At 40.8% G+C, this 15,142-nt stretch overlaps 1 protein-coding gene across 4 annotated transcripts in view; it reads right to left on the reverse strand.

Annotated features, from left to right (window-relative positions):
• The window catches only part of adgrb2 (adhesion G protein-coupled receptor B2), an 898,475-nt gene that overhangs the window by 377,464 nt on the left and 505,869 nt on the right, over positions 1-15,142 (reverse strand). For all 4 annotated transcript variants that reach the window (XM_052036166.1, XM_052036168.1, XM_052036167.1 and 1 more), the window contains 4 exons: positions 14,548-14,742; positions 13,171-13,239; positions 3,609-3,717; positions 2,750-2,896 (listed from right to left, as the gene is read on the reverse strand). In XM_052036166.1, coding sequence (XP_051892126.1) covers positions 2,750-2,896; positions 3,609-3,717; positions 13,171-13,239; positions 14,548-14,742 — 520 coding nt within the window. The remainder of the gene's footprint in view (positions 1-2,749; positions 2,897-3,608; positions 3,718-13,170; positions 13,240-14,547; positions 14,743-15,142) is intronic.

The raw sequence follows: 15,142 nt of genomic DNA on the forward strand, positions 1-15,142 counted from the left end.
CAAGACTCAATTTTTAAATTTGTAGATGACACAAAATTTGGCAGTATTGTGAACTGTAAAGAAGCTAGTGATAAATCGTAGCATGATATAAACTGGCTGGTAGAATGGGCAGACATATGGCAGATGAAGTTTAATGTGGAGAAATGAGAGGTGATGCAATCTGGTAGAAAGAATGAGGAGAGGCAATATAGAATGATGGATAGTGTTCGAGAAGGGATGGAGGGACAGAGAGTTTAGGGGTATGTGGGCATGTCATTTAAAATGGCAGGGCAGGTAGTGAAAGTGATTAATTATCCACATACATTTCTGAGCTTTATTTTATGATTTCAAGAATGCTCCTGGAATAATGGATTACAGTTACAAGGATAGATTGAAGGGATTGTTTTAACTGGAGAAGGTTGAGGAGAGACCTGATAGAAAATGATGAGGGATCTTGACAAAATGGACAGTGGGTGGCTGTTTCTGGTGTTGGAAGGATCGAGGACTAAAGGTCATCATTTATAATAAAGGGAAATGAGTTAATTGACGTGAGGAAAAGCTTTACTACACAGCGTTTGGTTGGAATCGAATAAACTGCCTGCAGATGTGGTGGAGGGAGGTTCTACTGTAACCTTCAAGAGTAGATGTGGCTAGGCTGTTTCCCTTGGTGGGCGTGTCCAGGACCAGAGGGCACAATCTTAGAATTAGAGGGTACAGTTTCAAGACAGAGATGAGGAGAAGTTTCTTTACCCAGAGGGTGGTGAAATTGTGGAACTCCTTGCCACGCACAGCAGTGGAGGCCAGATCAGTGGGGGTATTCAAGGAGGAGATAGACAGATATCTAAATAGTCAGGGTATCAAGGGATATGGGGATAAGGCTGGCAAATGGGATTAGAATAGTTTTTTTTCTCTTCTTTTTTTCCCACCCCATTTCTTTTTCCCTTTTCCTTGGAGCAGACTCGATGGGCCAAATGGCCTGCTTCTGCTCCCTTATCTTGTGATCTTGTGAATTGTGTAAATATATGGTTTGGAAAAAAAGGGGGTGAGGGGTGGGGGGAACAGCAGAGATCTGGTGCAAGACATGATGGGTTGAATGGTCTCCTTTTGAACTGCAACCATTCTATGATTCCATAATTCAAAGACATCCAATATGCTAGCTGTGGTAATAAAGAGTTGTGCTTCAAAACCAACTAGCCCTTGAGCTGCTGAGTATATTTACGGTCTAGTTACAACATTGGCACCTAACTTTTCCCACTGACATGGAGAAAATTCTCCAGGTCCTGTCTACAAAATGCAGAAAAGTCTTAGCTTGCTAATTATCCTCATCAATCTGCTCTTCATCAGTAAGGGATTGATGGAAGGTGTTGTCAACCATGCCATCAAGCAACAGTCATGAATTAATAGCTCACCAATGCTCAATTTGAGTTTGAGTTTTGCTGGGATGATTTGGATCCAGAGGTCATTAGATTTTTGGACCAGGAACTGAATTCCAGAGGAGAGGTTATAGAATAATAAAATCACAGTATTGTTTCAGCACGGAAGGAGATTATTCAGCCCATCAAGTCCATGACAGCTTCTTGAGCAGTCCACAAAATAGTCCCATTTCCCTGACTATCCATTCAATTCTTTTTTGATAACTCTGGTTGACTTTGTTTCTGCCATCCGTGCATGTGCTGAGCTGTAGGTCACCCTCACTCTGTGTAAAAATGTGTCTCCTCACATCTCCCTTATATGTTTTAATGACCACTGAATTTGTATACCACAGTCCTCAAGACCCCAGCTTTTGGGAACAGCTTTTCCCTTTTTACTCTGTCTAAACCCATAATGATCCTGCACAACTCCTTCAAACCTTTTCTCAAACTTCTTTGCTCCAAGTACAACAGTCTCAGCTTCTTCAGTCTGACATAGCAACAGATATCCCTCTTCTATGGAACCATTCTGGTAAATCTTTTCTGCACCAAATGTACGGTCATCACAATAAGATGCAATACTTCAGTTGTTGGCAAACCAATATTTTATAAAAGCAAAAGTAACTGGTCTTATCATCAAGGCAGCATTTGACCTAGGGTGGCATCAAAGTATTCAGGTAACGGCAGCGTGACCAAGAATCAGACTAAACCCTCTAATGGCTGGAGCCATAAAGAAGATGGCTGTAGTGGTTGCAGGTAGTCAACTTAGCACCAGGATATTGCTGCAAGAGATCCTCAGGCAGTGTCCTAAGCCCAAACATCTTCAGTACTTCATTATAAATCTAACTTCCATCATAAGGTCAGAAGTAGGATGTCGGTAGATGGTGGCACAATTTTCAATTCAATTTGGAACCTCTCTGCAAATGAGGCAGCCCATGAGTTAGAATATATAAGCATGGGATGATAAATAGCATGTAACATTTGCACTATACATATGCAAGGCACAGGCCATCTCCTACAAGAGAGAGCCTGATATCCTCACCACCTGCTTTTCAAGAGTAATTAGGGACAGGCAATAAAGTGCTGCTTTATAAAATGAATTGGCACTCGTGACTTGTGGGTGTCACATTCTAGCCAGCTTTTAATTACAGTCAGTAAGCTGTCATGAAATCTTCAGCTCATTGCATCCACTGAACACTAAGCTTCAGCAATCCACTGTAAACGCTTTCCCTCCAGATGACCCTGAAGAAGTACCTGGCCTCCCTACTAATGAACAATTCATTGCATTCAAGGTCAATCTTCTCTTCCTCCAGGAACGTTCTTTCAACATAACAACTATATTGGTTAACTATGACAAGTACCTGAAGAAGGACTTGTGAAAACCTCTTTTGGAATATAAAGTTTGTCTTCTGAGTTTCTGGCCCAATCTTTCATTCCTCTCCTTCCTTTCATCGGGAAACTGATATCACTTGATACAGCAGATACAGGTTCTCGCTGAATACTGGTGACTGAAATAAAAAGTACAATAAAAGGATTGCAATAGTGAAACGTGTTATTGTTAGCCTTTTAGCATCAAAGACTGAATTTTACACAATGTAAGTACAAGTCTATGAATGGATGAACATCTCGGTAGCCTCTAGTGATGGCCAAATAAGGAATCCCAATAGAGAACGGCAAGGGCAGTTTGTTGATCTCAAGAGGATAGTGGTCATAATGCTATGATCCATGACAATATTCCTGAGATTGAGAAAATAAATCAAGTCTTCCAAATAGTGATCTCTGCTAGAAAATACGTCAAATAAAAATTGTATTGCAATCATATGTCGTGTTCTCAAGGTCAAATGGCCTGCCACTAGTTATTCTTCAGACTTGCACGAGGAAGCACTGCTTGAACAGGTATGGGGCGACTCAAGTTCCAGGAACTGAATTCCAGTAAAATCAGTATCTTCAGGAGAAAAATGAGAAAGATGAGTACTTCAAACCTCAAAATGATTAGACGCATTACAGAAAAGCATTCAGTGACATTACAGAAGAGATGGGGGGATGTTGATTTTCACTAAAGTGAGCAAAAGTGACAGTTTAGGAGACTGATAGAGATAAAACATTGACATGGAGGGCATCTATTTATTTTATCCAAGAATACCTGAGTGATTGAAAGTTATACATCTAACTTTATTTTACTGTCTCCCAAGAAACAACCCATACTACTTCAGAACTTACCAAGATTATCCGTCACTATGAGGGCACTCTGAAACACCTTCAGCCCATGACCCACAATATGGATGAAATCTTCAACAACCCGCATTAAGTGGATTGAGCCAGGTGCAACCTGTGTGAATGAATCACTGTTATTGCATTATCAGACTCTCATATTGTGCAAAGGATTAGTCTAACTGCAAGTAGTGTCCAAAATAATTTATTATTCATTGGAAATGGAACTTCACGGAAATGCAAAAACATACCAACACAAGTTGGAGTAGGCCGTCTAGCCCCTCATGCATGTTCTACCCATCAATGAGATCATGAGTGAGATTTTACTTCACCACCACTTTCCTGCTCTAACCCCATACAGTGGGCTGTTCAGCCCAGCTGGTCCATGCTCGCTGCCAGTGGAGCAATCCCATCTATCCCATTCTCTTTTCCTCAACAGCCCTGCACCTATTCTCTCTCACATGCCCATCAAGTCTTTTTTTTAGTCCACTTACATCCACAGTGAGGCAATTTTCAGCAGCCAATTAACCTATTTTGGTTCCCTAAATGTCCAAAAAATATCTAATGCTGTCTTGAATACAGGAAGCAACTGAGCCTCCCCAGCTTTCCTGTGGAGAGAACTCCAAAGACGCATTTTTCTGTGAGTGAAGACATCTCCAATTTGAACAGCTAGCCTCTTATTTTCAGAGTGTGCCCCTGGTTCTAGCCAGCCAAACCAGGGGAAAGATCAAGTCTACACTTTCAAGCCCCATAAGAATGTTGTACATTTCAATTAAATCACCTATCATTCTTCTAAACTCAAGAGAGTAGAGGTGCAATCTGCTTAATCTCTCCTCATATGACAAACCTACCAATCCAGGAGTCAATCTGGTGAACCTTGACTGCATTCCTTCGATGACAGCACACTCTTCTTTAGCTAAGGAGACTAGATATGTACACAGTATGCAGATGTAGGAAAAAATGCAACGTAAATGGATACTTGATGGTCATCAGACATTCAGAGGGCCGAAGGGCCTGTTTCAATGCTGTATGATCTATGAATCTGTGACGATGACTCTATGACAATATTTCATTTGTGGTCTCACCAGGCCCCCATATAATTGGAGCAAGACATCACTAATCAAATCCTCTTACAATAAAGGGAAACCTATCATTTGCCCTTCTGTTCACTTGCTGTTCATGCATGTTATTAATGAGTGATTGGTATGGAAAGATACCCAAGTCCCTTTGAACATCAAAGCCCTTCACACTCTCACAGAATCGCAGAAGAGTACAGCACAGAAAAAGGCCATCTTGGCCCACCTTGTTCATACTGACCGAGATGCCTATTGATGCTAATCCTACATTAGGCCTATTTCCCTCTTCACTTTTCTGATCTAAATATCTCTTCAAGCGTATTTTACACATTGTAACTGTATCTGCCTCTACCACTTTCTCTGGCAGCTTACTCCAAATATTCATGTTCAGCTTACTCCAAAAACCTACCTCTCCTTTAAATTTCTCCTGTCTCACCTTAAACTTGTCCCCTCTAATTCTGGACTCCCCTTCACTGGGAGAAAGACTCTATCCTATCTATGCCTTTCATAATTTTATGAACCTTTACAAAGTAATCCCTTTGCCTCCTACATTCCAGTGATAATAAACCCAGCTTAAGCAATCTTTCCTTATAACTGCAGTCCTCCATTCTAGGTAACATCCTGGGGAATCTCTTCAGCCACATCCTTCCTGTAGTGTGGCAACCAGAAATGTACACAATAATCCAAGTGCGGTCTAACTAATGTTTTGTACGACTGCAACATGGCGTCCTATTTCTTTTATTGAATACCTTGGCCTATGAAGGCAGCATACCAAATGCGTTCTTTATTACCCAATCCACCTTTGTTGCCACTTTCAGGGAGCTGTGGACTTGCACCCCAAGGTCCCCCTGTACATCAACGCTCTTAAGGTCCCTATCATTTACTCTCTATGTCCAATCAGAATTTGACTTCCCAAAGGGCATTTCCTCACACATCAGATAAAATTTCATCTGCCCAACTTTCCAGCTGATCTTTGTCTTACTGTACCCTTAGACAAACTTCTTCGCTATCTACAACTCCATTAATTTTCGTATCATCTACAAACATTAATCAGACCACTTATATTCTCAACCAAGTCATTATATCCATTACAAACAACAAAGGTCCCAGCACTGACCCCTTGTAGTACACCACTTAAAAAAGACCTCAGATTTCTATTTTTTCTACCAATGTGCATAACCTTACAATTTTCTACTTTATATTCCATCTGTCAAGTCCTTGCCCTTTCCTTTGACCTTTCTATATTCCCCAGAAGCCTCTCTGAATTGTCCTTTCACTTAGCTTTAATAGCATTACGTACAGGAATATTTTACATTTGAACTCCTCATCTTTATGCACAGCTGGGGCTCCAGTGCTCATTCTTGCAGCATAGTTACAACAATTTAAGCCAGAAAAGATATATATTCCTTCCACTAATTTTTAATCCATGACAGAAGAATGCCCCCAAACCATGCACTCTAATACTGTTTAATAATCTCTTTTATGGCATCTTATTGAAGGCCTTCTGGAAGTCCAAATATGGCATCAGATCTGCTCATTGCAACTTCAAAAAAACAGATTTGTTGAACATGATTTCCCTTTCACTAATCTGTGTTGACTTTGTCCAATTCAATAATAACTTCCTATGTGTCCTTTCATTCATAATAGTTTGTTATTTCTCTCTTTGTTTTCTGTTTCATCGGGCCCATCCAATCTGTAGGACCATTTCTAGAATCTGTGCCATTTTGGTCACCTCCTTGCTGGTCTCATAATGTATTTGAAATGTAGAACTTGCATTTTTGAGTTAAGTAAATTCTATACTGATTGTGCACTGTAGTAGTTATAATGAGCTATTAATAGACATGTAAACAAATGCTAACATGTCTGATTGAATTGATATAAACTACATAGGATTTTTGTTTACTTGCTTGTGAAATTTGCTGAATGACAGGAGACAGAAAGTCAGGACTACAGACAGGTGTTCAACTTGGCAGAATGTTATTTGTGGTGTTCTAAAAGGGCCTGAGGTTACAAATAGTCTCTGTGTTCATGACTGAACTAAATGATGGGATAAAAGGTCACTTATCCAAGTTGATAATGACAAAAATGTGACACTCCTAGCAGCGTGGATGGAAGCATTGATTTAGAAAGAGATATTAACAGATTAAGTAAATGGCCCCAGTCTCATCCTGCTAAATATGCCACATAAAAATTTAAGTTAAAGAAATTGTAATTCATCAAGGGTGATTGATGTTGTTATATTCAATTCAAAGCCCTAGAATCACAGAGTTGCACAGCACAGAAATGGGCCCCTTGGCATATCATGTCCATGACAAACTTTTTGCCTACAATAATCCCATTTGTCTGCATTCGCTCCACATCCTTCTATGCCATGCCTATTTAAGTGCATGTCTAAACATTTACCACCCTGTCTTCATCAGTTTCCTTTGCTACCTTATCAAAATACTCAATTAATCAAATTTGGTGAGATGGGTTTTCCCCTACACAATGCTGACTATCCCTGATTAGCCTATCTTTCCAAATGTACATAAATCCTGTCCCTTAGGATTATCTCCAGTAAGTTCCCTACTACTCATGTAAGGTTCACCGGCCTGGAGTTAAGGTAAGACAAGATATCTCTATTAGTCACATATACATCGAAACACACAGTAAAATGCACCTTTTGTAGAGTGTTCTGGGGGCAGCCTGCAAGTGTTGCCATGTTTTTGGTGCCAACATAGCATGCCCACAACTTCCTAACCCGTATATCTTTGAAATATGGGAGGAAACCAGAGCACCCAGAGGAAACCCACACAGACACGGGAAGAACATACAAACTCCTTACAGACAGCGGCTGGAATTGAACCTGGGTCATTGGCACCGTAATAGAATTACGCTAGCTGCTACACTACCGTACCTGGGATGTCTGTCTGAGCTAGTCCCATTTGCCTACATTTGGCCCATATCGCTTTAAACCTTTTCTATCCATGTACCTGTCCAAATGTCTTTTAAACATTGTAATTGAACCCACCTCTACAGCTTCCTCTGGCAGCTCATTTCATATACCCACCACCCTCTGTGTGAAAAAGTTGTCTTTTAGGTCTCTTTAAAATCTTTCCCTTTCAACTTAAATCCATGCCCTCCAGTTTTAGACTCCCCTACCCTGGGAAAAAGACTGTGACCATCCACCTTATCTGTGCCCCTCATGATTTTATGTACAGTGGCATGCAAAAGTTTGGGCACCCCTGGTCAAAGTTTCTGTTACTGTGAATAGCTAAGTGAGTAAAAGATGACCTGATTTCCAAAAGGCATAAAGTTAAAGATGACACATTTCTTTAAAATTTTAAGCAAGATTACTTTTTTATTTCCATCTTTTACAGTTTCAAAATAACAAAAAAGAAAAAGGGCCCGAAGCAAGAGTTTGGGCACCCTGCATGGTCAGTACTTAGTAACACCTCCTTTGGCAAGTATCACAGCTTGTAAACACTTTCTGTAGCCAGCTAAGAGACTTTCAATTCTTGTTTGGGGGATTTTTGCCCATTCTTCCTTGCAAAAGGCTTCTAGTTCTGTGAGATTCTTAGTCCGTCTTGCATGCACTGCTCTTTTGAGGTCTATCCACAGATTTCCAATAATGTTTAGGTCGGGGGACTGTGAGGGCCATGGCAAAACCTTCAGCTTGTGCCTCTTGAGGTAGTCCATTGTGGATTTTGAAGTGTGTTTAGGATCGTTATCCTGTTGTAGAAGCCATCCTCTTTTCATCTTCAGTTTTTTTTACAGAGGCTGTGACGTTTGCTTCCAGAATTTGCTGGTATTTAATTGAATTCATTCTTCCCTCTACCAGTGAAATATTCCCTGTGCCACTGGCTGCAACACAAGCCCAAAGCATGATCGATCCACCCCCGTGCTTAACAGTTGGAAAGGTGTTCTTTTTATGAAATTCTGCACCCTTTCTTCTCCAAACATACCTTTGCTCATTGCGGCCAAAAGGTTCTATTTTAACTTCATCAGTCCACAGGACTTGTTTCCAAAATGCATCAGGCTTGTTTAGATGTTCCTTTGCAAACTTCTGATGCTGAATTTTGTGGTGAGGATGCAGGAAATGTTTTCTTCTGATGACTCTTCCATGAAGGTCATACTTGTGCAGGTGTCGCTGCACAGTAGAACAGTGCACCACCACTCCAGAGTCTGCTAAATCTTCCTGAAGGTCTTTTGCAGTCAAACGGGGGTTTTGATTTGCCTTTCTAGAAATCCTACGAGCAGTTCTCTCGGAAAGTTTTCTTGGTCTTCCAGACCTCAACTTGACCCCCACTGTTCCTGTTAACTGCCATTTCTTAATTACATTAGGAACTGAGGAAACGGCTACCTGAAAACGCTTTGCTATCTTCTTATAGCCTTCTCCTGCTTTGCGGGCATCATTTATTTTAATTTTCAGAGTGCTAGGCAGCTGCATAGAGGAGCCCATAGCTGCTGATTGTTGGGACAAGGTTTGAGGAGTCAGGGTATTTATAAAGCTTTGAAATTTGCATCACCTGGCCTTTCCTAATGATGACTGAACAAGACATAGCCCTAACAAGCTAGTGCAGGTCTGAGACCTTGGTAAAAGTTATCTGAGAGCTCAAATCTCTTGGGGTGCCCAAACTTTTGCATGGTGCTCCTTTCCTTTTTCACTCTAAAATTGTACAAAACAAAAATAATACACTAATCTTGCTTAAAATGTTGAAAAGAATGTTTCATCTTTAACTTTATGACTTTTGGAGATCAGTTCATCTTCTACTCACTTAACTATTCACAGTAATTGAAATTTTGACCAGGAGTGCCCAAACTTTTGCATGCCACTGTACTTCCATATGGTCACCCCTCAGCTGTCAATGCTCCAGCAAAAACAGTCCCAAGCCTATCTAGTGTTTCCTTATAACCCAAGCCCTCCAGTGCTGATAGCACCCTTGTGAATCTTTTCTACACCCTTTCCAGCTTAATGGAGACACAAGAGACTGCAGATACTGGAATCTGGAACAAGACACAAAATGCTGGAGGAACTCAGTAGGTCAGGCAGCATATATGAACAGTTGACGTTTTGGGTCGAGACTCTTCATCTAGATCAGATATCTTTCTTATAGCTGGGCGACCAGAACTGCACACAATACTCCAAGTGTAGTCTCACCAACAACTTGTGCAGTTGCAACATGACGTCCAAACTCCTGTACTCAATGCCCCGACCAATGAAGGCAAGTGTGTCAAAAGCCTTCTTCACTCCCCTGTCTACCCGTTGTGGTACAGAGAGGCCCATATGCAGGGTCACAGCTCCCTTTAGGAACCACAACACTCTGCAGGGCCCTACTATTTAAGTAAGTAAGTCCTATGTAAGTCCTGCACTGGTTTAACTTCCTTGGCCCACTTCCCTAGTTCAACTAAATCCTGTTATAATCTTTGACACTGTCCACTACACCAGTAATTTTGGTGTCATCCGCAAACTTACTAACCATGTTAACAACATTGTCATCCAAATCGTTAACATAGATGGCAAACAACAGGGGACCCAGCACCGATCCCTGCGGCACACCGCTGGTCAAAGGCCTCCAGTCTGAATAATAATCCTCCACTACCACCCCCTGTCTCCTTCCACCAAGCCAATGTTATATCCAACTGATGTTCACCCTGGATCACGTGTGATCTAGCCAACCACGCAGGAGCTTGTCAAAGGCCTTGCTGAAGAATACTGCCCTGCCCTCGTCAATCCTCTTCGTCACCTCTTCAAAACATTCAATCAAATTTGTGGGACACTATTTCCCTCACACAAAACAACCCTTGCTTTTCCAAATGCTGGTAGATCCTGTCTTTTAAAATCCCCTCCAGTAAAGTTCCCACTCACAGGCCTGTAGTTCCCTGGCTTGCCCTTGCAGCCCTTCTTAAATAAAGACAAACATTAGCCATGCTCCACTCTTCTGGCACCTCACCCGTGGGTAAAGACAATGCAATTATCTCTGCCAGGGCCTCTGCAATTTCTTCCCTAGCTTCCCACAATGTCCTAGGAGTCACTTGATCAGGCCCTGGGGATTCATCCTCTTTAATGTGTCTTAGGACCTCCAACACCTCCTCTACATAATGTGGATATGTTCCAATACATTACTATTCATTTCACTTAATTCCTTAGCTTCTGTGACCTTCCCCATGGTAAATACAGATGAGAAATATTCAGTTAACAGTTCACTCATCTTCTGTGGGTCTACACATGGACAACTATGTTGATCCTTAAAGGAACCTATTCTTTCTCTAGTTAGCCTTTTGCTCTTAATGTACTGGTAGAACCTCTTCAGGATCTCCTTTATCTTATTTGCCAAAGCTACCTCATGTCCTCCTTATGCCCTCCTGATTTCCCTCTTAAGTGTACTCCTATAACTCTTATTTTGCTCAAGGGATTCGCTTGATTCCAGCTGCCTGAACCTGACATACGCCTTTGTTTTCCTGACCAGTGCCTCAATATCCCTCGTCAACATGGGTTCCCTAATTCTGCCAGCCTTACTGTTCGCTCAAAGGAACATACTGGCCCTGAACTCTCCCTATCTCATTTTTAAAAGCCTCCCACTTGCCAGACATCCCTTTACCTGCAAACAGCCTCTCCCAATCAACCTTTGCAAGTTCCTGTCTAATTTTTTTAAAAATTTTATTTACAGCGTGGTAACAGGCCCTTCCAGCCCAATGAGTCCGCGCCGCCCATCTTAAACCCCAAATTAACCTACCTGTACGTCTTTAGAATGTGGGAGGAAACCGGAGCACTCGGAGGAAACCCACGCAGACACGGGAGAACGTACAAACTCCTTACAGACAGCGACGGGAATCGAACCCCGATCGCTGGCACTGTAATAGCGTCGCGCTAACCGCTACGCTACCGTGCCACTCCTAATGCCTTCAAAATTTGCCTTGTCTCAATTTAGGATTTTAATTTGTGGATCTGTCCTATCTTTTGCCATAACTATCTAAAAACTAATAGAATTATGGTATGTGTCCCATGATGTCTAACACCTCATTCTTCTTATTGCTGACCTACTCCAGATTATCCATGTACCTCTCCCTGAACTCTCCATCTTCCATGTCCTTCTCCTTGGTAAATACAGATAAGAAGTATTTATTTAGGACCTTGCCCACGTCACCTCACTCCATTCATAGATTGGTCCTTGCTCCTGATATACTTGGGATTCTCCTTAATCTCACAATAAAGGTATAACCAGAACGGCACACAATACCCCAAATATGGCCTAACTAAAGTTTTATATAGCTGTGACATGACTTCCTGACATTTATATTCAATGCCCCGGCCGATGAAGGCAAGCATGCCATGCAGCTTCTTTACCAACCTACTCACGTGTCGCCACTTTCTGGGAGCTATGGACTTGAATCCCAAGATCCCTCTGTACACCAATGCTCTTAGGGTCCTGCCAATTATTGTATACTTTCCTCTTACATTTCACTTCCCAAAATGCAACAACTTATGCTTGTCTGGATTAAACTCCTTGTATCCTACATTTACTTATTTGATTTTTGGATTGAATTCTATTTACGGCTTTTTTGCTCATGTGACCAATCTATTCATCTCACCCTGAGGCATACCACTTTTTTCCACGTTACCAATTTTGCACTCATCTTGATCGAGGTTGCTACCTTTGTCAAAATAACCACAAAAGGCAAGGGTCCCATTACTGAGACATGCAAATTCCATGGCATTCAGCCTTCCAGTCACCAGCACTACCTTCAAAGCCATACACTTTGCTGTCTGCCACTGAGCTAATTTTGGCTTCAACATCACTTTCTCTTGGACCCCCTAGGGTTTTATTTTTCCAATCAGTCTGCCATGTGGGATTTCCTAAAAGCTTTGCTAAACTCAAGATCAAATGTTATATTCTCAACAAAATCATTTGTTAGTCCATAATAGATTCTTGCTGACTCATATTGAGTGATAGAGTCATTGAGAGATGCAGCAGGGAAACAAGGCTTTCAGCCCACAGGACTGTGCTTTGTTGGTTAACGTGTGCCTTTCAAAATGATTGTTGCGGAACGTATAATATATTTTCAATAATTTGCTCCTTATCAATGTTAGGAAATTACTTATTCTATTCTGTTCACCCTCTTTAAACAATGGTGTCACTTGAACAGTCTTCCAATCCTCAGGCACCACGCCTGTATGCAAAGAGGACTGAATAATGTTCAGAGCATCTGCTATCTCCTTCCATGTTTATTTTAAAGTCTGGGATACATTTTGTCCAACAGGTAACACAGGAAAATCAGAAATATCAAATTGCTGTCTTTTCATCATAATATTGTCCATTTCTAAAACCTCAAAGTAAAAATCTAGTTGAATATTAAACACTTAGCATTTAATAAATATGTTACTAGCTTTTCTGAGCTGAGGTACGCTATAATCGATCTCCAACCCAACTAGAGCAACACTAGGCACATAAATACAGATATCTGAAAATCATGGATAATCCTCAAGCATTATTGTGTGGAAAAAGTTGATTTACCTGCAGTGCATCATTCCATTTTGCTCTGTTTTCTACTTCGAGCATGTAGCTGACAATCTGAAAGAACTTCTGGTTAAATAAAAAAGAACAGAAATTATGTAATTCTTTCATTTCTCCCCATCTTCTTTCACAAATTACTTTAGTTAATAATATCACTCAATCACAGTGCTTTTGGAAATGTGATCTGAAAGAAAAGATCTGCAATTTTTTAGCCCTGGAAGATATGCCATCAGTTGATATTTAATCTCCAGGGTGATATCAGGCAGTGAGCTACATGGTAAGGCAAACACTATGCAACTCAATGGATTTCATAAACTGTGAATGAGGTTGCAATGAATTATAGGCTCACTATAACCAGGAAAATGAAGTGGTGTTGAATTGTATCAGTAGTCACTTACTGGTACATTGAGAATATTTTGATTTGTTTTATTTTAAAGAGTGGCCTTGATCATAAGCCCCTTTGCTTTGTGAGAATGGAGTGAAGGGAAGATTAAGATTAGGCCAAGTCCTTTTACTGGTTTGAGGTCGCTCTAATACCACCTGGTGCCATTTCATCTTTTCCCAGCTTCAACATGGCTGAGACCCTCAAACATGAAAGAGGATGATATGGAGGTTGAAATATTCAGTCTTTCTGATGGAGAGAATATGGCTTCTTAATCTCAGCTCAGACTGAAGAATTATTTCTTAGTCAGGTTGGTGAATGTAGACAAATTTCTGGTTGGGACTGAAGATTTAGTTTCCAATTTTTGGTGGAAGTAATGAAATCCAGTTTGGATGTCAGATAATGAGAGTGGCAGCAAAGGGAAATTGCAGAGGTATACTTGGGTATAAATAATCTATTAATATAAGAAACAAAACTACTGGAGAAAATACAGAGATAACAATTCAGACACAAAATGTATACATGAGAACTATGCCATCAGCTCACTTGTATAATACATCCAGGGCCGCACAGTTATTGCCCATCCTACCAGACACAATGACTGCCCTTTATTAGTAGTGGACTGTGGTTGAATTTTATATAATGATGCAGCAACTGTATAAGTTTAACTCAACCTCACCATCAGCTCAAAATGCCTCTTTAATTATGTACCATCCGAACTTGGACATAACGTATCATGCCATTATCATTGCTGTGTCAGATTCCAAGAATTTTCTATCTAATATTGTGTTAATACCATTGCTTTACCAGCACAAGGCTGCAGCAGTTCAGGGTGGTCTGCAACCACAACCTCAGGTAATGAGCTCTAAATCTGGCTATGTCAATGTGACCTCTACAATTGCGACATATCTGATCAGTTGGCTTGTCAGCACCATGGGAGATGGAAGGAAATCAAAAAAAATTAAATGCATAGAACATTAAAGTACGATCTTTACTTGCACATCTTCAGAAGCTGGAATATAGCTGGCTCTCTTGAATGTATCAGTCACATTCCGCAATATGTCTGCAGAGAACAAGAGATCTCCACTGTAGAAGTTCTTTCTCTCCATTAAGCCCAGCATAGTCCTTATGACCTCTGACATGCCCTTTCCTGCCAGAGTCCGTTGTCCTTTAGCCAGGTGCTCTCGGATCTAAACAAAAACACACACACACACACACACAGATTTAGCATATTGTCACTTAGAACAATTGGATTACTTGAACAATCACTTACATTTAATTAGCAATTAGTTATATACATTGATCAATAATATAAGTACATATTTCTACAAGCTCAATATAACAATATTTACGGTACTGTTAGCTTAAGTTGGGGTATTGCACTCTGTCCAGATTCAGTGTTCAGAATATGCTTTGTTGGTATTTAAAAATGTCGGAAAATTTCAAGTACAGAATATAGCTTTGTTTCCGAACACAGGAAAATAATATATTCCAAGCACTGCACAAAGATCAATATTATATGTGCTGCATGTCCGGGCCATAGTGCCATACTCTGCAGTAAGAACGGGTGTTGTTTCCAAAAAACAAAGG

Source organism: Pristis pectinata, chromosome 22 (assembly GCF_009764475.1).
Source record: "Pristis pectinata isolate sPriPec2 chromosome 22, sPriPec2.1.pri, whole genome shotgun sequence".
NCBI classification, from domain to species: domain Eukaryota; kingdom Metazoa; phylum Chordata; class Chondrichthyes; order Rhinopristiformes; family Pristidae; genus Pristis; species Pristis pectinata.